General features: G+C 39.3%; 1 protein-coding gene across 13 annotated transcripts; it reads right to left on the bottom strand.

Moving 5' to 3' along the window:
* Window positions 1–120: 120 nt before the first annotated feature.
* camk2d2 (calcium/calmodulin-dependent protein kinase (CaM kinase) II delta 2) lies at window positions 121–25237 on the bottom strand. Of its 13 annotated transcripts, none has more exons than XM_087800127.1 (22): window positions 24839–25237; window positions 19922–20016; window positions 12343–12402; window positions 11465–11519; window positions 11323–11388; window positions 10906–10978; window positions 9486–9588; window positions 9270–9353; window positions 9021–9115; window positions 8419–8541; window positions 8246–8329; window positions 7249–7291; window positions 6556–6596; window positions 5019–5078; window positions 4081–4125; window positions 3460–3508; window positions 3041–3139; window positions 2890–2910; window positions 2525–2600; window positions 2361–2455; window positions 1794–2022; window positions 121–1393 (listed from the first exon to the last, which is right to left on the bottom strand). In XM_087800127.1, exons 1-22 carry the CDS (start codon window positions 24898–24900, stop codon window positions 1390–1392), a joined length of 1662 nt encoding a protein of 553 aa, XP_087656253.1. In that variant the 5' UTR covers window positions 24901–25237; the 3' UTR covers window positions 121–1389. The 13 variants fall into 13 exon arrangements, with proteins under 13 accessions (XP_087656253.1, XP_087656270.1, XP_087656278.1 ...); XM_087800144.1 differs by having other exon boundaries at window positions 6556–6593; window positions 24839–25236; XM_087800152.1 differs by lacking the exon at window positions 5019–5078.
* Window positions 25238–26109: the final 872 nt, after the last annotated feature.

Genomic DNA, 26109 nt, shown 5'->3' with positions numbered 1-26109 from the left:
TCAACCAGATGATCTTTTTCGTTTTCCCATTTAGTCGAGGCTCCGTTTCGGCACATTCCTGAGTGTTTTTAACATTTGTCGTGGACAGAATGAGTGACTCACAAAACTCACACAGTCCCATCATTGTCACACCTTGTTGCTGATTTATTTATTTATTTCTTAAACATCGTAAGCCATCTATTGCCGTCGTGGCAACAGTTACACCGTATAAGCAGTGGTGCTTTGAATTGACATCGTACGCTTAACCAGATCAAATGTCAGGGTTTTATACCCATAAAAAAACAAGACAAAAAAAAAAGATAATTTATGATTCTGGTTCTTAATTTGCCACACATGTCCATCTCTAGTAATTCAATCCAAAACAAAGCATCCGTTATATTTCGATAAAAAGAAACATACTTTAAATGACCAAAAATCAAATACATACAGTTTGACATTACAAACAGAAATTATTTTGTACAAACTGTAAATTAACCATGGATAGTTTTTTTCCCACTTCTTCCATGTTCCGTTCGAATATTAACCAGCGATTATTTGTGCATGTTTGTTATGGTTTTTACATTTTAATGATAGAGGACATCAGAAACATCTGGGACAGGATCGATGCACAACATTAACAAATGTAAACAAACAGGTCATTTACAAATCAAATATATTATAGTTCCGATATGATCTTGGTCACAATATTTTCCCCCATGCACTACACAATAGTCTTGGTGTTTCATATATTACATATATGCTACATTCTCTTAATTTTTCATGTCACTGTAATAAAGGCAAACTTATTTCAATGGTTAGTGTATGCTGCTCTGCTCTTTCGTAACATTTCAGTCAGCATTATAGGTCAAAGTCAGGCGATGCAAACAACTCAACTTAGCTCATAGCAAACAGAACTGTAGCTTAGAAACTCTTAATTTATCCCATAGCAAGAATAGCAATTTGAAATTGTAATCAACAACCACAATGTATATACATCACCATAACTAAAGCAAGCTCAACATTCTGATCTTCCAATTGCAGGTAATTTTTTTTTCTTGGTTTTTATTTTATATTGCACACACATAGATACACATAAAAATACAGAACTAACTTCCAGGAGAGGTTACAGTTATTCCTATTTTATATTTAAAATGCATACCAAAACACCTTAAAAAACAAACCAAAAAAATGCCAGTATGCTAATTTTATAATGTCCTAATACAGTGTGCAGCCACCAGGGGGTGGGTTTTGAATGATGTCCATAGATTAAACACCATAACAATAAGATGTATTGATACTTGCGTCCTGTGCAATGTCCATGTAGGAGAAGACCTGGAGCAGTTGAAGGTTGGCTAGTTTACTGCCTCTCGAGATTTGATGATAGTCTGTTTCCAAGTGTTGATCAACCCATTAACTAAAACAAAAATACAGAGGTTTTAATGCACATTAAAGAAAGCACTTAGTAAAGTAATAAATAATATTAAATAAATACTGTTCATATCTACATCGCGGACTTAGGTTGATCTGATATACATATTATTTTCCATTATCTATCAGTTTATTTTGAATTAAAACGCATAATAAGTCAATAAACTATTATTGCAAATGTTCCAAATTTTCCTGTGAATCGATATTGATTCAAGTTGATATGTGAGGAGATAAGAAAATAAGATGTGGGAGGGACCAAATCATAAAATCGCATTGAATTGAATCATTTCTGTACTTCTCTTCTTTACGTTACTGAGAATAAACTATGAATTATAATCTTGTTTTATTCGGTAGAAAACACATTTTATTGCACTATGGGTTCTTACTGGGAAGGGATGCTGGGGGATCCAGAGCGGTGGAAGTGGATGTTCTGCCACTTTCCATCCCGGCGGTGCCACACCCGGGTCTCCTCGGACTGCATGGTGCGCGGCATCCCACCGGCATCCATGTACTGCGTGAGCCGGATGTAAGCGATGCACGCCGCGTTCTCCCCAATTAGATGGACATGTGGGTTTAAAAGGATGGTGTGCACCGGCTTGTTGCCTTTGGAAAGTGCTGAAACAAGCACATGGAGAGAAATGATTATTGAAGGCGGAAAAAGATTCCGCGCTCATTAAATTGCATATCAATTAAAAACTGCAGCATCGATTCTAACCTACTTAACCGCGAGATAAAAGAGGCAGAAGACTCTTCATGTCGATACAGGATCGTTTACAAACATAGGCATGAAATGTGATTGAGGTTTCTAGGACATATCCAGACTATTTTTGGCCCGGACGAAGGACACCCTGCCAATTTAATTTTTGCTCCTAGGTTAGGTCCATAATCCCAGGCACGCTGCTATTTCAGTGTTGCTGCAGATGGAAAGAGTAAACCTCGAGTTTCAAACCCACCATTCTCGAAATAAAAGCGATGAAAGTCATGACCCTCGACCAGGTTTCCCAAAGCTTCAGGCTCGAAGGAGGTAAGACCGGGATCACAAATCTTCCTGTTGATGAGGAAAATGAAATTTACTCTCCACAAAAAACTATTGCGTCGTCACGTGATGAACACTCACGCGTAGGCCTCGAAATCTCCGTTGTTGATCGACTCGATCAGCTGCTCGGTGACTTTGATGATTTCTTGTTTACGAGCTGCCGACACAAAACCACAGGACGTCATCCTCAGGACAAGACGATCGTATAGACATCAACTCTTCCATTTGACCGCATCCGCTCTCAAGTTCTTAGAAATGGAAGGCCTCGGCTGAAAGTGGTTGACAACATTTTTTGGGTCGTTCCGAAGCTGAAGGCCTTCCATGACTAAAAGTGACGGGCACTGGAATGCAGGATGGCAGATACGTCTCAAAATGGAAAAAAAAGACAAAGGTGATGCAGGTGTGTTCTACAAAGCACTTTCAATTGCTCAACGCTGGAGTATTACCTTTATTGTTATTGGTGCAGGCTGGGGGATATTAAAGATACGGTTTAAAAAACACAGAATTTATGAGATGATACTTCCAAAGACAAACGCAGCATCTTCCATGGGAGACACCAGAGGGAGCAGAACGACACTTCCTCCTCTGCCGACTTACTTTGAAATGAGGAGTTGGGGTTCTGCCTGGACTCAGACATCTGTGAGGAGCGGCTCTTAGAGTTCAACATACAGCTCACTAAGCTGCCCAGACGGAGGGCTGCGGGAGGTTGTATGGCCAAGTTGGGAAGTGATAAGGGGAGGTCAAGGGAATCAAGGGAAGGATCAATCAGGGAAATGAATGTTCTCATCAAAACATTCGAGAGGGAAGGAGAGTATCACGTGAGAAATTGCAAAACAAAAAACTGAAAATGCAGATTAAGACCATGAGAATGTGGGGGTCAGAGAGTCCAAGCACCCGAAAGCCGTTCTATGAATTATCAACGACCGGATGCGTCTCGTTCGTAAGAGATCATTGTGTCATTTTCAGGGTAGTGTCCTCATGAACCAGTGGTGGGTGAGATAAGAACATGGACCAACCTTTCACATCTTCATCCTCGATGGTGGTGTTGGCACTCTCAACAGACTCCTTGAATCATAATAAAGATCATTATTTAGAGGACGATTGTTCCTTCTATCAGTGTTGAAAATAATAAAAAACATCTTGTTATTATAGACTCAGGCTAAAGTTAGCACTTGACTGTTGTGGGTTATTTTTATGGATATTTTTTTAACATTGATTTCACAACAAGAATAAGGACTTTATTTTAATTTACAATTAATTGGGCCTCAAAATGAGAATAAGAAACATGGAAATGCGACTTTTCTGATTATCAAGGTACGATGTTTGTCTTGTTTAGCTCAGGTGTTAATGACACGACATGGAAAATCCTTCACTACTATTTAACCACAATGCATATATAGCATAACTAATATTTTAACCTTTTAGGGACAAAGATAATGGCCCAGAGACGACATAAATGGTATTAACTAGAATAAAAGATGTGTATATTAAAAGAGAGTTGGCAACACAGCATAAAATTGACTTCCTTGAGTGTCCGAGAGTTGTTTTACTTTAACAATCGGATTGTAAAAGTGTATTTATTGTTGAATTCTTCGTGTACTTGTACATGCCCGTCGTAAAGCCACATGCTGCAATACCTTGTTTCCATCCACAGGGTTGTGGATCACAGTTGTCTGTGGTTCCTAAAAAAAAAAAAAAAAGATTGTGTAACTATTCCAGTCAGAAAATCAATCCCTATATAAATATGAATTGTGTTGCTATGTAATGCCTTCTCTGACTGTGTGTTGTCTGCTGTCCTCTGTGATTCTGTATTCCTGGTATTATTTGTTTTAATTCCATCCTCTCATCATCCCTCGGTCTGTGATAATCAAATGTCTGGGCTTTGTTGAATCGATCCTGATGACCTCCCCAGTCCTATAATCACTCTCCCAGATTACACTAGATTATCACATGTGTGTGTGTGTGTGTGTACATGCAGATGATGGATCAAGAGAGGGACACAGATAGAGAGCGAGATGTCATGTGCTGGTGTTCATGCGTAATCATCTTGACAGCGAATGAGAGAAGAGAAACACTTTGACATCATGCAGAGAAGCAGTCATGTGGTCTGATGTCAACAGCCCGTCAGGAGACGCCATGCAGCAGCCAATCGGCGAGGGCCGAGCCGCGGGGGGAATATGCAGCATCACACCGACACAACAAGCCACCATCCCAGCACAGACAGTCACAGCAGGCTTCATGTCTACGACTCTATGCAAGCACAACGGTTCATGCCAAGCGTCGGTGTAGGAGTGCAGTCCAGGTCCCTAACCTTGTTATTCCTCCAGTAAATAATGTTAGTAAACATCTTTTCTAGTTGCCACTAGTTTCAAAATGCAGTATCGAACGCTTCCATGCACATTTTTCAGTCAGGGAAAGTCGATTTTTTTTTTTTGGAGGCTGATCAACAACTTCTTGGTCAGGTTATAGAAGGTCAGTGGCGTCAGGAAAGGTTTCACATCAAATTTGCGAGTGATCGACAGCGAGGTGAGACTGTACGGGGGTGAAGAGTGTTGGTGTGGCTGAGTGTGTATACCAATGCAGGGGCAGGGCCAGTGTCTTTAGGACTGGTCACTGTGTTGGCTTTGTTGTTGACCTGCAGGGGGTAGTGTAGAGCGGAAATGACTCACATACACACACACTTCTCAACCGTACAGAGGTCAACGTGATCATTCTGACCGTGTGTGCACGTGTACACGCGTGTGACTTCAATCATTCAGCAATAAAATGATGCCATAAAGAAATGTTTTTGTTTTTTTTATTTCCCAACATTATGAATATAGATTGAACTAAGAGCTGGTAAATAAGTAACATCTACATAAATATCATGAACCTGACGATGTTAAATCAGGAACACATTTTTTAAATGTAAAACATTTACAAAGTTCCAACTATAGCAGTGGAGTTGTTAAAAACCAAGAAAATGTTTGAGGTTCTTCAAGTGCCGTGAAACTTAACTAAAGACCTGTGGAAACCAAAGTATTTTTCTCCGAATCATGACATGAATTCAAATTCAATATATGAGATTTGTTAAGGCCAGATCCAGCCCTTCAAAGTTATTTGTCAAAGAGCCAGTAAAACTTTGTTCCTGATCTGCGGTCGATCAAGTTTAGATAACGCAACAAAAAACAAAGGTAGGACTTTAAATGACAGGAATAAGCAAACTGAGATGATGTGTTTCAAAAGTGTCATGTGCAGATGTTTAGCTGGTGTGTTGAGACTTTAAGACTGATGCTCTTCAACTGGCATTCACACTAACACAAAATCACTTTCAGACTCATTTTCTTAGTCAATAAATGCTCTCTGACCCGTGCTTGGAACATCATTTCTGAAAGTGCATCCACACCAAAGACAACAACAACGACATGAAAAGTCAATCTAGAGGCACAATTGCTATTAGTTGCATTTCTAACCAAGCAACACCTGTAAGAACTAGGGATGTTCAAAAATATTGATGCTTTTCTATTGTTTATTTTGTGTATCATCTTATTTCACTATTTTATTCTGTACTGCAACCACAGAAAATCATTTGTCATTTGTTGTGTTTACAACGATGCTGGCAGGTGGAATCAGGAAAACAGCACCAGCCCCATTGGAATTCATGACAAAATTAAACATCTTAGTTAAGTTTTAATGACGGTTGTTAAGGTACTGGTTCTTGTAAACTATCTAGCCCGCTGCTCAATATATTTTAAACAGGCATTAGCCATGGCTAGCACCAAAAAATCATAAAGTTAGCGAGAAGTTGCACTGCATTTACTCATCAGAGGGAAAATCCAACAAGAAGAAGAAATGAAAATGTGTTCAAAGTTATTCTAATAACAATACATTTCATGATTTGAACCTGCCCAAAACTGAACTAATGGAAAAAATAAGGCCAGAATCATACCGAGCCAAATTCCACTTGAATAAAACCAAAAAAATAAAAGGAGGCAACAACACCTGGATCTTAAAGCAACTGTCCCTGAATGAGACTGTGGGGCACAATGCATCATCAGACTATCCACCTTCACAACATGAAAGATTCAGAACAATGCCAGATTCAATCCATGATGTAGTGCAATGAGACTCACCTTGACGCCGTCTGCCTTCTTGTTCAGTAAACTCTTGGCTGCTGCAGAACAAAGAGAAGGAGACAATAGTCAGAGCGAGGATCTTGGGCAGGTGGTCACTGGAGCATGCAGCAAGCTTCTCAGTCCAGTGTGCTTCCATTCAGGGGCTCAAAGATCAATAATGTAAAACAACAATTGTTGTTGATATGCAGGGTGGGTCCAAACCTTCCAACATTGAGGCTTTTTTGACTGGTGTTGATTATCACAGATCTATCTTCATCAAGCTAAACATGCACATAAGACTGTGAGACTGGATAGTCAATTATTTCAACTCCATGCGGTCTTGGATGTTCTGAGGTTCTTCATCAGAGCATCGTCATGCATTCGCTTAACTTAATTATATCACTTAAACTTAAACCCTCATGTCATTCCCAAAACTCTTACCTCCAAGTGATATCATTATCCAAACCAAGGCAAATAAAAATGACAAAAAAAAAATGAGACACGAGTTATGACACAATGAAGAAAAGAGAGAGCTCATGCAAGAACAGAGAAAGTGAAAAGATAGGAATGTAAAGAATGTTAACCAAAATTATTAATTAAAGATTTGATACGACAGAAGAATTGCCTCCTTTTCTACAACGCTACAATGTTATTTCTTCATCTTTATGAATGGTCTTCAGGATTTTCAGCCTTGAGATATTCAAAATGTACCTGAAAAGTTGCGTGTAACCAGCAAAGTGGTCAAAATGGCTCCCTGAAGCGGCGGGGAAGAGTAGAGAAAGATAATGGCAGGTAGGAAATAGAAAAAAAATTGAAGATTGATTAAAGGAAAGTAGGACAGAGGTTGAGCTTGTTACTTTATGTGAGTTGGTTAGAAAGAGAAAGACGAAGCCAGCGAAAGAAAATGCTTCTACTAATACAAGTGTAACAAGATATAATGCATTGTTTTTCCACATTAGTATAGACAATAAAAGTATCATGTTAAGCCCTATATATATAATTATAATTATTATTACTCTGCAACCATATGATTCCTTAGAGATGCTTCTACATCATAAGCCTTTTGTTATTTATTTATTCATCTATTAATGTTCACGTGGAAAAGAAAAAAGAGGGAAGTTGTTTGGACGGTTTGCACCTGCAAATAATTATTTATGTTTATTATATATTGTTTTCATTCAAACTTGAATTGAAACCTCAATATTTACACAATGTTAGACTAGTAAAATGATCATCTGTATCTACCAGGAATGTGGCGTCAGCGCAGCCTTGATTCATTTCTTAAAATTTGTCAAAGCCAATGAATTGTCCACTAGTTATGAAATTAGTCGGATAGTGTTGTCTTTCTTCTTTTACTGACTTTCTGATACATTTATTTTTGCAAAATCAATTCCAATATGAGGATATTATTCCCTATATATTTGGTGTATGACACAGTCCTCCATATCATAGCATCACTGATACAATAAACAGAAAGATCTGCTGTGATATACTTGTTTTTATACATGGCTTACTCCTCTAAGGGAAATTGTAATTTAACAACCTTCTGAAATGAACAGGAAAGTCCCATTAACTTAAAAGTTAAATGAGTCAAAATTATTTTACTATCATGGTTTCTTCTAACATAATCACACATAAAGGTTTAGAATGAAATTCAAATATATAAATGTAATTTCCCGCATCATGTGCATGAAAAGAAGGATCTCACCTTCAGTTTCCTCCTGGCATTGAACTTCTTTAGGCACTCCACTGTCTCCTGTCTGTGCATCATGGACGCCACCGTGGACCGTTGCTGTGGAATAACAAGATTAAGTTTAAAATAGCACACTGGTGATATCAATTACATTTCAGACACTCCTTTGGTGTGTGTGTGACACGTACACAGATCCAGGGGTGTTTAAGAGCCTCCGTGGCAGTGATGCGTTTACTGGGATTGATGGTCAGCATCTTGTTGATCAGATCTTTGGCCTCTGGTGTGACTGTGTCCCACTCCGGCGACGGAAACTAGCAAAGAATAATGTATTAGGACTTATCAATCCGACCGACAACAGCTTCATTGATCGGTAATATTGTACTTCTGGACAAACACGAGCGAGTGAAGAAGAATCGCTGCAATAATAATAATAATAATGAAGCAGCTCCAGGAAGACATGTTTACACAGTTGATGCCAAATAACATTGTCTGTCGTCAACAAACATGTCGGCCGAGTAGCACAGTCTTAGCAGAGGATACTTTCTCTATCCAACAGCACTAAATGATTGAGCTAATGAATGATTGTAAAAGAAAAAAATATATCTTATTATCGTTGTTTCATTTTAAGTTCTGGCCACATCCTAGAGGAGAGGTTTTCCATGTCTAGTCTGGGTACAATTTACTGATGTATTTGTACCAGAACCATTTGGAAGAAAATATTTCTTTTTTAAGTGGCAAACGTAATTCCTCAACACTAAATCTAGGTTGTCACGTAAAAGAAAATACTTACATCGTAGGCCCCGGCCTTGATCTGCTGGTAGAGACGGTGCTGGTCCTCATCCCAAAATGGGGGGTAACCAACCAGCAGAATGTACAAAATAACACCTGCAATAAAATCACGATAAAGCTGTCAGAATATTTTTTATTGAGTTTACATTTACCATCTCCTCTTGTTAAAACATTTTTCACTGCCATTGAAGCATCTCACTAGTCACATGAACACCTAGATTCAGATTAACGCGAAGCAGAAAATATTTACCGCATGCCCACATGTCCACCGGTTTCCCATATGGGTCTTTCCGAAGTACCTCCGGAGACAAGTATCCTGGTGTCCCGGCAAAACCTGGAGCATTTGTTGGAGGGAGGAAGAAGACGCGATATAACTGGAGCAGTATTTAAGTTCCCAGGTGGATATTTTATCTTCTTTTGATTGACAGGTTGGTAAATTGCTCAATCTCGGCGGCTGAATACTCACCGAACCACGCCTGCTGGTCCCCCTGCACCTCGATTGCCAGCCCAAAGTCAGCCAACTTGACCGCCGCCCCCTTCAGCTTACTGGCCAATAGAAGGTTCTCAGGCTGGGGGGGGCGGAGTCAAACAGGTTAGAGGTGACAGGTCACACTCTGGGAAAAGCCACCGAGACACAGATCTAAAATCAGATTAGCAAAAGCCAAAATCCTAATGGAAAACCATAAGGGGTCCATATTGCTAAACTGATCTTAAATCTGCGTCTTGGGGAGCTCTTTGGTGATGCCACAATGAACGACAACGTGACAGACACCCAACCATAACAAGTTAAGGCAGTGGGTTTGTGTATCGTGTCAGGAACACATACCCACTGTTTAACTTCATGATGAGACACACACTGCAGTGAGACAATAACAGGTGTGTGAGTGTGTGTGTGTTGAAGATACACACCACACATATCTGCACATTCCCATGTAACATTCATGTCCCGGGGATCACCACAAACAGACACACGGGGGCAAAGCTGCCGAAAGGTCTTCAGTGACCTCCGGGTCCTCACTGTGCATCTCTGTTGAATAATACATTTCTTAACATTCAGTCGGCCTGAGAAAACTCATTTAACAGCACATGATGAGATTTCAAAGGACACTTCAAGTTGTATAGAAAGGGCCAATCATCCTCCGTATATGACACCAGCTCTAACAGATGTATACAATGTCTTTCATTTTCCATGTGACACTTCCTGTTGTTAACAATGTACGCTTGGATCCTTGATGTAAGAAACACCTGATGCACCAACGTACCACTTGTTTGTTTTAGTTTCTTCTTTTGTTGAAGCTGATTTACTTTAGCATTTTCTTCTGCATACCTTTTCTGTATCCCTGAGAGGCAGGAAAGTTTTTTTTTTTTTCCACCAAAGAGGTTATAGTATTGTCTCTCTTTACAGAAAACAACCCAGGAACTGATATTATCGCAAATTTAAAGTGATGTTGATAAAAGGAATGATGGCTACATGTTTGTTTGTCTGGATAACCAGCTGATTCCATGAAACTTTTTGAAGGATCTGTTGCCCTCTGGAGAGAAAGCTGCAGCACTTTCTTCTTAAGTCCAACTGTGTGTAGTGCAAAATGTCTGCGTTGATATCTGTGACATTTCTAAGGTATGTTTTCCATGAAATGATGCCATTTTTTTCCATTTGAACTGTCGGATACTCTTGTTTGTTCTATAGTCTCAACGTTTCTTCAGCCTAGTGACATCGACACCGACATAGACTATCCTACACGACCAATAAACAGGTTTCATAGTTGAGAAGACAAAGACAAGTTTAGACAATTTGAAACTCAAGACACCACAGAAACAACACACTGACCCGCTGTGAATGGAGGAAAGACGATGTTAAAAGATCCACGTTACACATCCATACAGACCTTCAGGTCCCTGTGGACGATCCCATTCACATGGCAGTGGTGGACACTCTCCAGGATCTGCTGTATGCAGTGGCTGAGGGCGGGAGGGCAGTGAGAAACATATTGTAAGACGACCGGCGGGGGAAAGATGATAAATCAAGTGTGTTAAATTGACTGGAAGTAAGTAGGAAACAATGAACTGGTGTATTTCTTTAGTGGATCACTCAAGTGCAAAGCTGCTCGGACACTAATGGCTTCGAATAAAAGTCTTTCTATTTTCCACAACATCTAACATGTCTGAGTGCCTCAATTGTGACAAAAAAAAGACGTCTCCGTCAAGGAAGAGTTCACCGTGTATGATATATACTGGCCATATGTCATTCATCAGCTTTTTTAAGAGCTGACAGAGGCAGCAAGTAAAACTTGCAGTAATACTACCTGGCATCTGCCTCGCTGTAGTACTCTCTGGCAACGATGTCCTCAAACAGCTCACCGCCTGTCACTCTGTCAACAAACATCCCAATCTTTGGATTTCGTTTTTTCAGAAAATTATTTTTTGGTTTTGGTTTTGATGACTCACAGATCAAACACCAGATAGTGGAAACCTTCCTCTGATATGCTGTCATGAAGTCGCACTGAAATATAATTTTACAAAAGAAAGCTTTAACATTTATGTCAACAATTTCATGCAAAGTATTTCCTTCAGAAATGGTAAGGTTTAAATATAGAAAAGGCACAAGAACATTAGGTTTTAAAAATTCTTCAATTGTCTATAAGGCCATCATCTTTTGGATCAGGTTTTTTCGCTGCCAAACAACCAAAACCTGCACCCACACAAACCTTTTTAAGATGATCCCTGGTTTATATCATAATTCCCTTAATAACCCTTAAATCTATCAGTGTAAACTGATCAAAAATATAGTAAAATTTTCATTTGGTTAAACTAAAAAAATTGTATTGCAGTCTTATTTAAATAATTTACATACACTAAAAACATTCATATTCATCGCTCAAAATTATTGAAAAATATATGTCATTTTTAAGCAAAATCACAAAAAAATAGGTCAGCTCCATGACTAGGTTACGAAACGATTCCAAATAATGGCTTGCGTACATCCATTCATTTCAATAAAGTTTTCTAGGATACAGGAGGCCAGAGATCTTTGTAAAAAACCAAAAGCATGTAGGAAAATATTTTCAGCTGATCTGTTCTTTGGTTTCCAAAAGCGGTAAAGGTTATAAGAGGTCGGGGTTTTTGTGTTTGTGATGACTCAGCCGGCCCGGCTCAGATACATCATCATTATAAGTGGATGTACGCACACACACACACACACACATGCAGACACACACTCAGTAGCTCTCTTTCTCATAACCGTGTCCAGAAGATGAATAGCCGCAGTTGTATTAACCAGAGACCACTGGAGGAAAAGTGTGTCTTATGTGCGCATTGCAGCTCACCAATGTTGGGGTGTTTCAGAAGACGACAAATCCGCGCCTCTCGCTCCAGCTTTTGGTGATCTGAAAGAGAAAAACATGTTTTATTTATTATGATACATGACGCCTTCTCAGAGGTGTTTGCTGCGAGCACGAATGATCTGGACATCCTTGTCAGAAACACTTGGCCTCCGTGGTTACCTGATGCAGGTGCACACAGTAGATGAGAGTCATCGTCTTAGCGCTCCTATTCTGCCTATTACAGCCGGAATGTTTGTCCGCCTTAATATGACCTGACAGTTTCTTCTCTGGTGTCATTGTTGGTTTGGCAACAGGGGACATCACACATGATATACATTCCGCCTGTCTGAACTCAATATGAGCAATTTTACAATCAGGGGCCCTGAAGACGAATTAGACTCAGCAGCCGCAGATGTTTAAATTCAATACAAAAGCAATTGAATTCAAGCCAAATAGAACGAGTTGAATCTGTAATTAAACGTTTAGATTTGTGTTTATGTTAACAGGAGACAATTCAGATTATATTGTCTCAGATTGTACATTTTTTACCAACTTTGATATACCATTCCCCAGTATTCAATTTGGATTTAATTCATCAGAAACAACACCTGAAAAATGTAAGCAACAACTTTGTGTCTTGCCAACTCAGAGCAACAAAAGTTGAAGTAGTTATAAGTCATGCAGTAGGTTGAAGCGACCCATTTTTAGAAAGTGGAGGAAGGGCAGCGTCCTCACGGTTTTCAGAGTAAAATAGGACACAGCTATTATTCACCCAGGTCTATACTTTTGCCACAATGGAAAGTCTCGCGCAAAGAATATCACAAAATATATATTCAGTTTTTAATTACAGATTCAAATTTGTAGATTCTGATCTTCAAAAAAAGGTAGAGGGGATCTTTTTCACCTTGTAATGACCGCAGCTAAGCTAGCATATATACATCACATTTCCACTCTATATTATGGGTCATTCCAACTTGCAGAATGTATCATGTGCAGCTGTTGTAGCTCACCCTAGGCCGACCCGGATTAGAAAATAAGGGTTGATCTTTAAAATCCTATATGGCTCATGATAGGAGAACGTGGACTAGCAACGGGTTTCTTGACATCTAAGGTGCCGTGTTAGTGAGGTTGCACTGGAGTGAACTTCCTGTATGGTTGTGGTTTTAATGTACCCAATGTGGGTTTTACCTGAAATAGTTTAACATAGATGTGAATTTGAGTTTCTCTAAATTTTCCCTGTGATGGATTGACTTCCCACTCAAGGTAGCTATCTCTAACTATATACAGTATGTGTATATAACTGTTATTCAAGAATCTGGTGAGCACCTCCCCATTACAACCCTGGATAACTCACAGATATTGAGAAAAACCTGCGTATGTAGATGAAGCAGATGGGAGATTAGCTTTAAAAGGTCATGTTATATAGAGATTACAAAAAGATGATCTAAGAGGGACGCCACATCACATGTCATCGCTTCGATGAGCTGCAAAAGCAAGATTACCTTTTTTTTTTAATTAATAATTTAAATTGCCAGTGGCTAGTGCTCTCCTCTACAGGTAGTCCTTTCTTGAGCCAGACATCTGTTGTCTAGCATCTCCAGCATTGATCAAAGAGACTGCTAAGCCTCTGTTCTCCTCTGCAGTGAAACCAGTCTTGCATGCAAATGACTGTCACTGAGAGTTTGCAAACAACTATTAAAGATCCAACTTCAAAACAGATGGAGTTAGATCACAGCAGTCGATATATATTCTTGTTTATTAAAACACATTTCTGGACTGGATACTTAAACCACATGTTCCCTAGTTTAACTAGAAACTTTGTTTCTTTAAGCAAGCATGGTTGGTTGTTTGCTTCTAGACATACAGGTTTATAATGACTGTTCTTCAAGCTGAAAACAGGCAAAAGGAACACCTGGAAATGCAATTTTGGAACAACAAATAACTCCGCATTTAGTTTAAATAGCATTTAGTTTATCAATAACAAATGCAAAAGTTGCTAAATTAAAAAGAATATCAGCCATGTTACCATTTGGGGGAAAGTTTTGATTTACCACAATATGAAGTATGAAACTGTCATCATCACAAAACTGTTTTTTCTTGTGTGATGAAAGGGACGGAGGCTTATTTTTAGGCCTCTTGTGACCTGATAAAATGAAACAGACCACTATGAAACAACAGCAGTCATCAGTTATTATTCAGGAAAGGGTTTGTCTTGAACTGAGCTGCCCAACTGTGTCAATGACACTCAGGCGCAATGACAAAATTATGACTCATGTACAGAAAGTCCACTTCTTTTATTCCAGTCTCTGCAACATTGTTTTGCAATAAGTCACTTTTTTTGAATATGCTTCAGGTGGATCTGGCAGTTAATCGAAGATTGAGAAGACAAAGACGTGTAATAAATCAACGGGTCTGAATACCTAATATTGTCCCACTCCATCTGTTAAGTCATAAATTATCTTATCTGTCAGTACTCTAGGTATGTGACCCCTATACTAACAGAGGTCACTTCTGATCCTATATAAAACCAGTGTAGCTGCCAACAAACATCTAATAACACTTCAACTAAGTACACTTGTACATTGAAGTAATCAACATAGTGTTCTGAAGAGGACTTTGCTCTATAAAATATTTCAGTCTAAGGTGGTTTGGTGATGAAAAGATTGAACAGCATATGCTACTATCAGCTTCACACCGCAAGAATGTAACTGTGAACGTGTGAAAATGAAAAATGGAACATACTGTATGTGTTGCATTTTTTCTGTACAGTAGATTAATACAATAATACAATATAATGTATATATACTGTATATATATATATTAGATTTTGATGCATAGACAACCTAATGTTAACTTAGATATTAAAACTAAAAACTACAAAAGAATTCAGCGGAAGGTCAAGGACAAGGTAAACTAATTATGTATTGATTGAATTGAAAGATTAAGATCAATATTAAGATCATTTTGATGATTTACCGTGGCTGCCAGAGTGGTCAAGAGTATTCCACAGCATTAAGACTTCTACAGGTTTCAGGCTATTGAGAGTCGGTTCAATTATAATGTTTGTATGTGATGACTGTGATGACTGATGTCACGTGTACGGTTACTCATCACTAATAAGCCGCACGATTATGTTGGACCAACAATGCAGACACACTTACATTTTCTGTCTTTAACCTTTCACGGAAACAATTAAAATGACGGATGTGAGTGTCAGTACAAAAAACAAGTGATTAATACATTAGGATTATCACGGTTACTATTGAGGGAATTACCATTGTTTCTCCTCTTGGTAAAATTTCTGAAATTGCGAAATCGAAACACGTGACAACACCTACTCTTAACTGTAAATATGAATGTTTTGACTAAATGGGACATGATGATATCAGCAACAAATGTGAGGAAGTAAGTATTACTTGAGTACAATTTCAATTGTCGTCATTAAGGGGATCTGATTTTTTTTTTCTTTTTCGAGAAACACAATGACTTGTGTAATTGAGTCCCATTAAAAAAACCATTCAACATCATTTCACACCAGCATTGGAGGGGAAGAAGAGCTTCTTGAAGTGAGGGTAAAGCAAACATAAGGAGGCTGGACTCAGGATAGGATTACAAGAAAAGAAGGGTCGAGGATTAGATCACAATGTCAGAGGGCCGCTCGTCCGAGTTGATTCTCAGAAATCCAAAGAATGGCTGACAAGAGATATTGAGGTTTTATTTTCTTGCATTTTGATTTAACAACACGGTGAATTGAATGTTCCTAATCTTTCTTAAAATATGTTGTGTGGATTCCATGATAACACTTTGAAGCAAACAGAGTGATATCTTTCTCTGTGTTTCAAGAGATACTTGAACCAAACATTAAAGCTGGCAACAGAACCATTTATCACTCCAACAAAAACCTGGCTGCTTTTTTAAAGACGATGATGATTTCCATTGCTGTGTGTGTGTGTGTCCGCATGTGTGTGTGTACCAGGGAGTGCGAGAGTGAGCATATCTGCACATATTTTTAGCCTCCAACAGCTAGTGAGTCATGTGATCCCCAGATCACCTGCTTCCTTTCCTTGCCTACAGTGACTATAGATGGAGAAATAAAAATAGTTATTGATCCAAAATAGACATTTCACATCCTCTCTCACTCGAAATGCATTTTTCACCTGTTCCTTCAGTGGATTAAAAAAAAAAAAACATCTAAACTAATTGAAATGTGTGAGTGTATATAATTAATCTATATTAATAGTGTTCATTCAATCGGAAAATCGTAAATCAACATCAATCTTCATAATCATAGGAAGAAATAAATCACTCATTTACAATTGTTAATATATATTGAGTAGCAATTATAGGTTGAATTGATTAGAAAAACCTTTATTCAGATGTGTTGACGTTGGCGCACGGACAGATAATCTAGACCGACACTAGAAAACACAAACACGCTCGCAAAACAAACGCGGGAATAGAAACACACAGAGAAGCTAATATGAAGGGACAAAGCTAGCAGACAGAGTCACAACGTCAGAATACTGAAGCACGCATGAACAGAGAGGACAAATATTCCACTGCTGTGAGGGATATGCCAGGCTTGCATATACACACTCCCACACAGATGCACTTGCACCCGTCTGTGAAAATCTCTGCCGTCGCTTCTAAACTTCTCCACAACTTCCTCTCCTTCATTGACTCATCTGCCGCTCTTCATTAAAGGCCACATAATCAGGACTGCAGATTGTTTTCGAGTCAGTCTCCACTCGTGTGTGTGTGTGTGTGTGTGTGTGCAAGCATCTCCGGAAACACACTCCGGACCGTGATCATACATGCATTTGTGCGTTCAATCCGTTCATAAAGCCCCTTCAGTAACGCACACATACAAGAACATGCGCTTGTGTGAGCATGCAAACACACCGTGAGATTGGGTTGGGGGAGGTCATGATCTTGCCACAGAGAGGGGAATCAGAGTTGCAATTCTGGAGCTTATCGCAGAGAGAGGGTAAGACCACATCTGACACGCCAGCATGGCTGCTATTAAAGCCTGAGTGTGTATGTGTGAGCGTGCATACATTGGTACACTGACGTCTTTATGCTGCAAAATGATTTATTATTACTGAGTTGTTACCATGTTATGACTTTACCTACCTTAGTGTTGACAATTAACTAAATAATGTATTCAAATGTGTTTAAAATGTTTGGGTAAAGTATCTGTTACTACCATTATTATTAAAAAATAATACCAATAATGACAATGATTCTGTTCATCCTGTCATCCTAGTGTGGTGTGAAGCCCTCCAGGAAAAATGCCTATTAATGAATGGTGGGAATAAAGAACAGGCTAGTTTTCTATAAACTTGAGTGACAAGGAAAAGATGACTGATGGTTAAATAATGGATTTCCATGGTCAGCAATTAAACATTCTTCTTTTTTTTTTCATCTCGCGATGGTCATTACTGCATCGCAACAACAACCTCCCGACGAGGTTACCAGTCTCAGTTTGTGTAAACATGTATCCATCTGCTGAGGGCTCTGACAACAGTGCACTCAGCAAGAGGTCAACGTGGGCAGCAGAGAAGGATTTAACTTAGGCCAGACCATGTCGGGAGAGAAATACTGTCCTTGAGAAGGAAGTAGGAGAAAAAAGGAAAACGTGCTGTGTGCACACATGTAAGAGTGAGTCACTGTGTTCTCGTGTCAGAATAGTTTTGATGGGAAAAGCTTGTGTGAATAAACTTCTGACAGCATCACAAAGTCTGCAGGAACAACATCTCCTACTCAGTGGAGGTACAGTATGTGTTATACAACTAGTGCTGCCTGTATTATGGATGTACAGTACATTTTCCACCATGAATCATGTTGCTGTTTTTCATAACCAGTCAGCTACCATCCACCGCACTGCAGGAAGGAAACAACAGTGTGCCATTGGTTCGCCGTCACAAATCCGCTGTCGGCTGTTCCTGGGTCATGTGTGCCCGTGCCTGCGTGTGTGTGGGCGACTGGGCGTGCACGTGAGAGTGTGCGCCGCGCAGGCCTACGGCAACCAGGCCAGTGGCTACAATTACAGTGACGGATGTGAAAGAACTGGGTCGGCTTCGCAGGAGTTCTGCTCCTGGGAGGACAGGACCAGCAAGAGTCCTGTATCAATGCGGAACACATGCAGAACACTCGCACACTTATGAGGCAATTACATCATTGACAAAAGACAAGAGGAGGGAGTTAAGCAAGTCGAACATTGGAACTGCCAACACGGCGCCAGGATTCACTCCAACTCCTTCACATCGTGTCCTTGACCCTGATCGTTCAACTGTCAGCTCAGTCAGTAAAGGCCTTCTAATGACATTCTTCATTATCGCTGCTTGGTTCGAGCAGGGTCATTGATGATTTTAATCTAAGAGCCAGCTCTAGTTAGTCCCTAAAGAGAAACTTGTGTTCAAATCCAACTCTCCTGACTCACATGTTCCAAATGTTAAAGTCTTTCTCACCAAGATGCAGTAAGTCCATCATCATGACCACGTTTTAAAGTTATTACTCTCCCCGTCTGAAATCTCGCCCGCTTTGTTTATACATCAAGAGACTTCCTGGATTAATGACACCTGGTGACACACCTTGATGATTGACCTATCACCGTAGAGTGGATGTAGTCATGATAAACACGATCAACACATTAGTTGACCTTAAGTGTGGTTCCATTTGTGCCAAGATCCATGAAGATCATAATCTTTCTACTTTCGAATTGACTAACTGAAATCACCTGGCTAATGGTGATATGGTCAGCATTTTTTATGAATTAATTTTTATTTCAAATTTAGTTTCAGACAATTGTTTAGTGGGTCTGTGACACAGTTGTGTACTAACGTTGGTTTTGTTTCATTTAAAGGCTAAATAAAGAAACACTTTTTAGAAGTAAATCAAATTATTCATTTATGATTCTGTAATAATAAAATGCTTGAAACTGCCAAACTTAGATGGAATTCAATGAATTCGTTTTTCAACACAGTTTAATTCTTCATTCTTTTTTTTCTTTTTATTTGGGGGATTTTCTGGACTTTTTAATGGATTTAATTGTATCACAATGTTAGATGTCCACTGCTATTCAAAACATATTTACCCTTCAAGGTATTAACTCATGAAAAAGCAAGTTAATGCCTGTTTGATGTCATTTCAATTTTTTTTTTTTATTAACATACCTTACAAACAAAGATAAGAAGAAAAAAAAACAATCCCTGGGTATAACAGTATTGTGTTTACCCTGTGATGAGGTATCCATTGTCCAACAACCAACAACAGCAAATTTAAGCTTATTTGTTGTTTTGGTTCATTAATTTTTCTTTCTAATGAAGTCTTGGTGGAGAAACTAAACATCCTTTGAGTAAACCATTTTTTGCGGTGACCACATTGAATACTCCTAGTTCTGATTGAGAGTAAATCAAGTGTGTTTTAGGCTCAAGAAATCGACAAAATAATTTACAAAGTATTTCAAACTCTATGAAAGGTGTATTGCTTTTTGTTTCGTTTGCTAAATACTGTACAGGATTTTTTGAAAATGAATGAACTATAATAGAGTCTTCAACAAACATTTGTCCATTCTTCTTACCTCTGGCTGAAAGCTTCTTGGTGTTGATGATTTTGGCAGCATACTCTTGACCAGAGGAAATCTTCACACATCGCCGGACCACAGAAAACGCTCCCCTTGAAAAAAAAAAAGATAAAAAGGCTTTGTATTGATTTACGATTAATGAACCACACAGATATTGACATTAACATTATACTGTGGGTCACCACATTTAAAAGGCTCAAATAAGGAGCTTTAGTCCCACCACAGATGTAAGGTAAGGTAAAACTGTATTGATCCCTCATGTCAGAAAAAGTGAGGTTCTGGAGACGAAAATGGCAGATTTATGTGGAAGAAATGTTGTGGCCTGGGGTGGATGGACTGGAGACCTGTGCAGAACCGCTAAGATAAAACCTGAAGCTGACACAAGAGCCTTTATCTCATTTTTGTAAGCTGTGATTTATCGAAAAAGTGACAATGTATTACATCGCAGTTACACCTTTCCAACACTGGGGGGGTCGAAACACGAACATATTAAGTAAGTAAGTAAGTAAGTAATATATATTTATATAGCGCTTTTCGAGACCAGGGTCACAAAGCGCTTTAACAATCAAAACAATACTCAAAACAGTACATACTTCAAAGATCAAGATAATACTGAGAACAACACAGGAGTTCGAGAAATTCAAGGAAAAGCCTGAACAAATAGAAACGTCTTAAGATGTTTCTTAAAGGAGTCAGTAGACTCCATCAAGCGCAAAGAGAGAGGAAGATTGTTCCAAAGCTTAGGAGCAACAGCCTGAAAAGATTTCTCTCCTCTGGTCCTGAGCCGTGTGCGAGGAACCATCAGTAGATTCTGATCCACAGACCTCAAACAAAAATATGAGAATTAAACCGGCTTCTGTCACTTAAATACAGCGTTTCTGTGTGTTTTCTAATGTTACCACCCATTCTATTAAATTTTAAAAAAGACAACTCCGATTCGACCCAAGAGAAACACTGAAACAAAGATGAATCAAAATTTGGTTTCATAATGAACAACAAAAACACTTTCCCTAATATTTATCACCTGCCAAATATCTATATATAAACAGTAGATAATCAAAGACATATTTACCATTAACTACTACTTACTATATGCGTAATAACGTGATTTTAGACTGTTATTAATCATAATAAAGTACATTGTTTAGTGTGACTTTGTTCAACCTAGAAACAACTCTGTAAAATAAATAAATAACATAAAATGTAACCTTGTTACCAATCGTCTATCCCACTCGTAGCTCTGTATTACTGTTTGCAGTCATTCATTTTTTAACCGATTGTACCCATTCATTCACAAGTGTGTAGCATACTGTAGAAAATGATTATTAAAAACAGAGTAAAGTTAATAAGGAATACAATATGTGTATTTAGATCAAATTATCCAGAGCTAAATAAAACTATGCATAATTATAGATGTGGTCATTTAGATAACCATCATAAAATAAAGCGGTGGTCGATGGTGTTGTTTCTAGCATGTCGTGGATCTTTAGGAAGATGAAAAAGTAGGCCAGCTTTGTTTCATGTAGAGGGAAGCCTCATGCTTCATATTTAAATTCAGCCCAAGACGCTGCCTCAGCTCTGCTCAGCTCTGCGGCCGCACATGACATTAGCGATTCAACCTCCATCTCTCCATATCTGCGCACACACTCTCTCTGTCAGAGAAACTCTGCTCTCCTGCAGAGCCAACTCATTTTGGCTGCCGACAGCATCAAAGCTATCAGGAACACTGAAGCTGGCTCTGATGGAGACGGACGATTAAGCCTGGAATACACATCATTATCTGCCACAGATCCTGATTGAACAAGGCGCCATTGTAGCCGGCGTCCACGTGAGAACAAGTCAAATACGTGAAGCTTCAGGACACTGCCGTTGATCACTACTCTCCATGTTATCTAACCTCCTCTGGAGTGAGCAGCTTGCCGCCAAAGCTCCTCTCTAATTTATGGGGGATTTGTTGAAGAAATTATCATAGCATAACATGTTACATAAGAATTTCACTTGACTATCCTGTTTTTTTTTTTTTGTAAAGCGGTTCACGCTGAAGTGCATACGTTAATGTGTCTGCTGCTGAGTCGGGTCGCTCTCTGACATTGCTGTCACTTTTATTCAAGTCTCCGAGCACACTCTCATGTGCCCCAGTGCGGTGCAGCCGGAGAACCGGAGACGTGAAGAATGTGTCTACGGTCCTGAGCGAAAATGCGATTGTAACACGGTCGTTCAAATAACTAGAAAAGTATCTCATTGATGAAAACGCTAAAGCCACTGTTGCACCAGTAGGTCATGTTGCTAGGAAGAGGATTAGAGTTGCAGTTGTGACAAGTATTCCTACGTAGTTTAGAGATGAACCACCAACGTTTACATTGTAGCTCAATAGTATGACGTGCAAAGACTTCTACATTTCTACATTATAGCCTCTGAACTACAAAGTGTAAAGAACAGCACATGCAACAAAACATGTTTAGGGTTAGTTAGTCCTAGATAGTTGACCTTCAGTTGGACAAGGGTCTAACTATTGGTTTCAGTGGATTCAAAAGAAACCTTGACATAGCTAAAGCGGCCCCTGAGAGTCTTCGGCTGGTTTAGAAACACCACAAAGGTTGTCAACCCCAAACAAACACCTGCCTCTAGCATTGAGTGAGAGTTCAAGGAAAGCTAATGACCTTCTCTAGCTAGCTAGTGGTTGACAAGGGACATACATGAGAAGCTTAGAGGGATTTGTTCATTTTATATTTTCATTCTAAGGATGAAATAAGACTAAATCGTTTCAATTTCAAGCAACATTGTCGGATCACTTTATTCAGAAGAAGCGATCTTACAAAACAACACAACATGTTTCGCACACAGCTTCCCTGACACTGATACCAAATGTACATTATAAAATGGACACCTGATGGCGTTTACCAATTTAAAAATGTTTATCTGTAAGTTAACATGAAAACAAGTAAATTGTGTTAAAACATGACATTCATATGTACAGTACTAAACAAGTTTGTGTTTACCTTAACCACAAGAAGTAATCTTTTATTACTAGTGATTAAGGAAATATATCCAAATTTAATTTGCAAATGGAGAAAATATATATTAATATGAGTTTAAATAACTTCTAACCATGTTTTATTTAAACTCTTTGTTTGTCGCTTGTCATTTCATAAATGCTTTTAGTTGCAAATTCCGGCTCATTCAGACAGAAATATGATGAACTTTGAATATTTTCCATTAACCAATGTTTTATTGTGTTAAGTGTAAACATTACAACACTTGATCCACACGCCTAACAAACATATGAGTGTTCCCAGTGACAGGAGACACACCGGGGCCAGAGTGGAAATACCTCGGCCGGAGTAGTAAGTCCAAGAGCTACACATGTCTGGAAACCCTCCAGTGAAGGACAGATGGCGTCCTAACAAGAAGAAAAGTCTCAGGCATTTCTCTTTGTCATTATCTGGGCACTCCGGTTTCCTCCCACGGTCCAAAATAAACAAACATAGGCCAATCTACTTATCTAAATTGTCCATAGGTGTGAGTGCGCACGTGAGGCCTGTGACAGGCTAGCACTTGTTTTTGAGGTGTAATTGTTGGTATATAGCATTTATGATTTATACTGTCCTGCAGTTCACTTACATGGTTATCACAGAGACACAGTTTCAGAGATGACAATGATGTCAGTTAGAGAAGTAGCTAACCACTAACTTAGAGTTATTTGTAGAGCTTACATGTTACATTTTAATCAAGTTATTAAACCCAATAGCCAGGGATATTGTCAATTCTTTCTCATTCCCAGACTGATGTTGGAGTGCATTTTAATAGTCTCAGACTGAGATTGTTGATTATTTATTTCATTTTTGTTGATTATTTATTTCATTTTGTTGGTTATTTATTTTCTTGAATGTCTTAATTAAGTCTTTAACTGTTTAGTCTTTAATTGTTTTAAGTGTTTAATGTCTTTTATGTTTTGCATCGTGGGTCAGAGAGGACCACAATTTCATTTATGCTGTATGTCTCAATACATGCATATTTGACAATAAAAGAACTTGACTTGACTTGACTGAGGCAATAATTCTATTTTGAATTCCTCAACTACTCAATATCATCCTAGAGTTAAACAGTTGATGTCATTTCCGTTATGCTGCAGTAGCAGGATACAGCTTATTCAACACCTGTTTTTTTTACGACATCGAAATCAAACACATCCCTTTTAAAACTGCTGTCTTCCAGCACTTATCTGGGATGTCTCCGGCACTTAAAAAAAACCTGAGTGAGCCGCTGAGCCAATATTGATATTTCCATCTTGGTCGACTGTGTCCGTAGGAGGAAGAGGAAGAGTGTGGGAGGAAGAGCAGGTGAGTTGAAATGCACTATCAGAGAATTGGCTGCATTATTAATGTCAGATGAAAACAGAACAGCATCACTAATGCAGGAGGAGGTCGATGGTTCTGAGATTTCTTCTCCATAAGACTGGGGTGGGGGCGGTGCTGCAGACATCTGGGACTGTGTGTGTGTGTGTGTGTGTGTTGTTGAGTGTGTGTGTGTGTGTCAGAGAGTGAGGGAGAGGTGAGGATTTCCCTCCTTGTATCTATAATTGACCGCAGCTCATTTTGGTGAATGTGCCACCGTTGATCAGTGTGTCCTGTCGCATTACTGCCGTGTGTATTTCTGTCTCCGGCAGGAGGGGGAGCTGGAGGGTATTTAGGAGGAGAAAAAAGGGGGTGGGTGGCAAAAAAAATGTTCGCCATTCCACGCTTTAAACATGGGAGGTGTTTCACAAGCAGAGAGATGCGCCACTCGCAGAAGGGATGAACACACATGATGGGGATAAAAAACACACACACAATTGTTGGACTGCACCCAGCAGTGCTGTCACAGCTTATATAAGAGCTCAGAGAGATCATCACAAAAAAAAACATGGTTCCTTACTTCCCCAGCTCCTCGAACAGCTGATACTCGTCCGTGAATCTCGTGCAGATCGTCAGCGCCATCCTGACGGAGATCGGTATGTTTTCTCTTAGTCGTCGACACCCGTCCGGGTTTTTTTTTGTTGGGGTCCAGAACCTTTGAGCGAGGATTCACGCACAACTGGAGCGCATCGGCTACAGCAGGGATGCTGGCAGGATCCTGGCGGTTCTGGTGCTGGTTCTCCCCGGGCTCCCCTCTCAGTCGCGGCGCGGTGTCAGGGCTTCTGGACGAAGCATGTTGGGCTGGAGATCCTGAGGTTCTCGGAGCGTGTCCGTTCCGCGCTTCAAGCCTGCTCTGTTTGCTCGCAACAGCGCCGCACTGGCGCACCGACCCCCGGCTGAGCTGCCAGCCCCGCCCCTTCCCCCGCAGCCTCCACACGAGCCCAGAATGCCAGTGTTGTGCGTGTGCACGACCACCCTCTCACTCCAGTGCTCCAGTCTTACCAGTCTTACCAGACCTGGGACATTTTTGCAACCTTTTTATAGGCATGGATTGATAGTGACGGATGATGGGCCTCACAATTGTCGACATGAGCTGAAATGATGGAAACCGTTATTAAATAATAAATAATTATATATGGATATTACAGTTCGTTCAAATTGGACCCATTTGAATTTTAATGGGTAATGCCTCACTTTTCCCATGGGCATATTCCAAATCCTGGATATGCCCCTTATTTAGTTTACATAAAACTTACAAGTTTTTTTAAGCTTCTCCTGTCCCCTTTTTTACCCCCTTAAAATTTCTTTCGTCCGTCCTCCCGCCCGCCGTCCGTCCATCCATCCATCTATCTGTCTGTCTGTTTATCTCTCTCTCTCTTTCTCTCACTCTCTCTCTCTATGTATATACTGTATATGTTGTTTTATATATATATATATATATATATATATATATATATATATATATACTTTATATACTTGTATGTAACAATATATATCTATAGAGCGAGCGAGAGAGAGAGAGAGTGAGAGAGCTGTATATAGATAGATAGATATAGGTACATTTTCATTAATATTGGACACATTTGACTTTCATAGGGGTCATCTGCCCCCATGTGCCCCCTTTCCCTTGACCTGATTAAGAGTCCCTCCCATTTAAAACATCACTGAGAGTTCACTAGAATTAATGCAAATTTTCAAGACATTTTGTCAAGAGTTTAAGATGTTTAAGCGTATAAGATCAGACAGAAAGACACAACTACAATTATGTTTTTTTTATTTAAATTATTTTAT

Source organism: Callionymus lyra, chromosome 1 (genome assembly GCF_982586985.1).
Source record: "Callionymus lyra chromosome 1, fCalLyr1.hap1.1, whole genome shotgun sequence".
Classification (NCBI taxonomy): domain Eukaryota; kingdom Metazoa; phylum Chordata; class Actinopteri; order Syngnathiformes; family Callionymidae; genus Callionymus; species Callionymus lyra.
The sequence above is the reverse complement of the archived record's forward strand: the minus strand, read 5'-3'. Positions and strand labels throughout refer to the sequence as shown.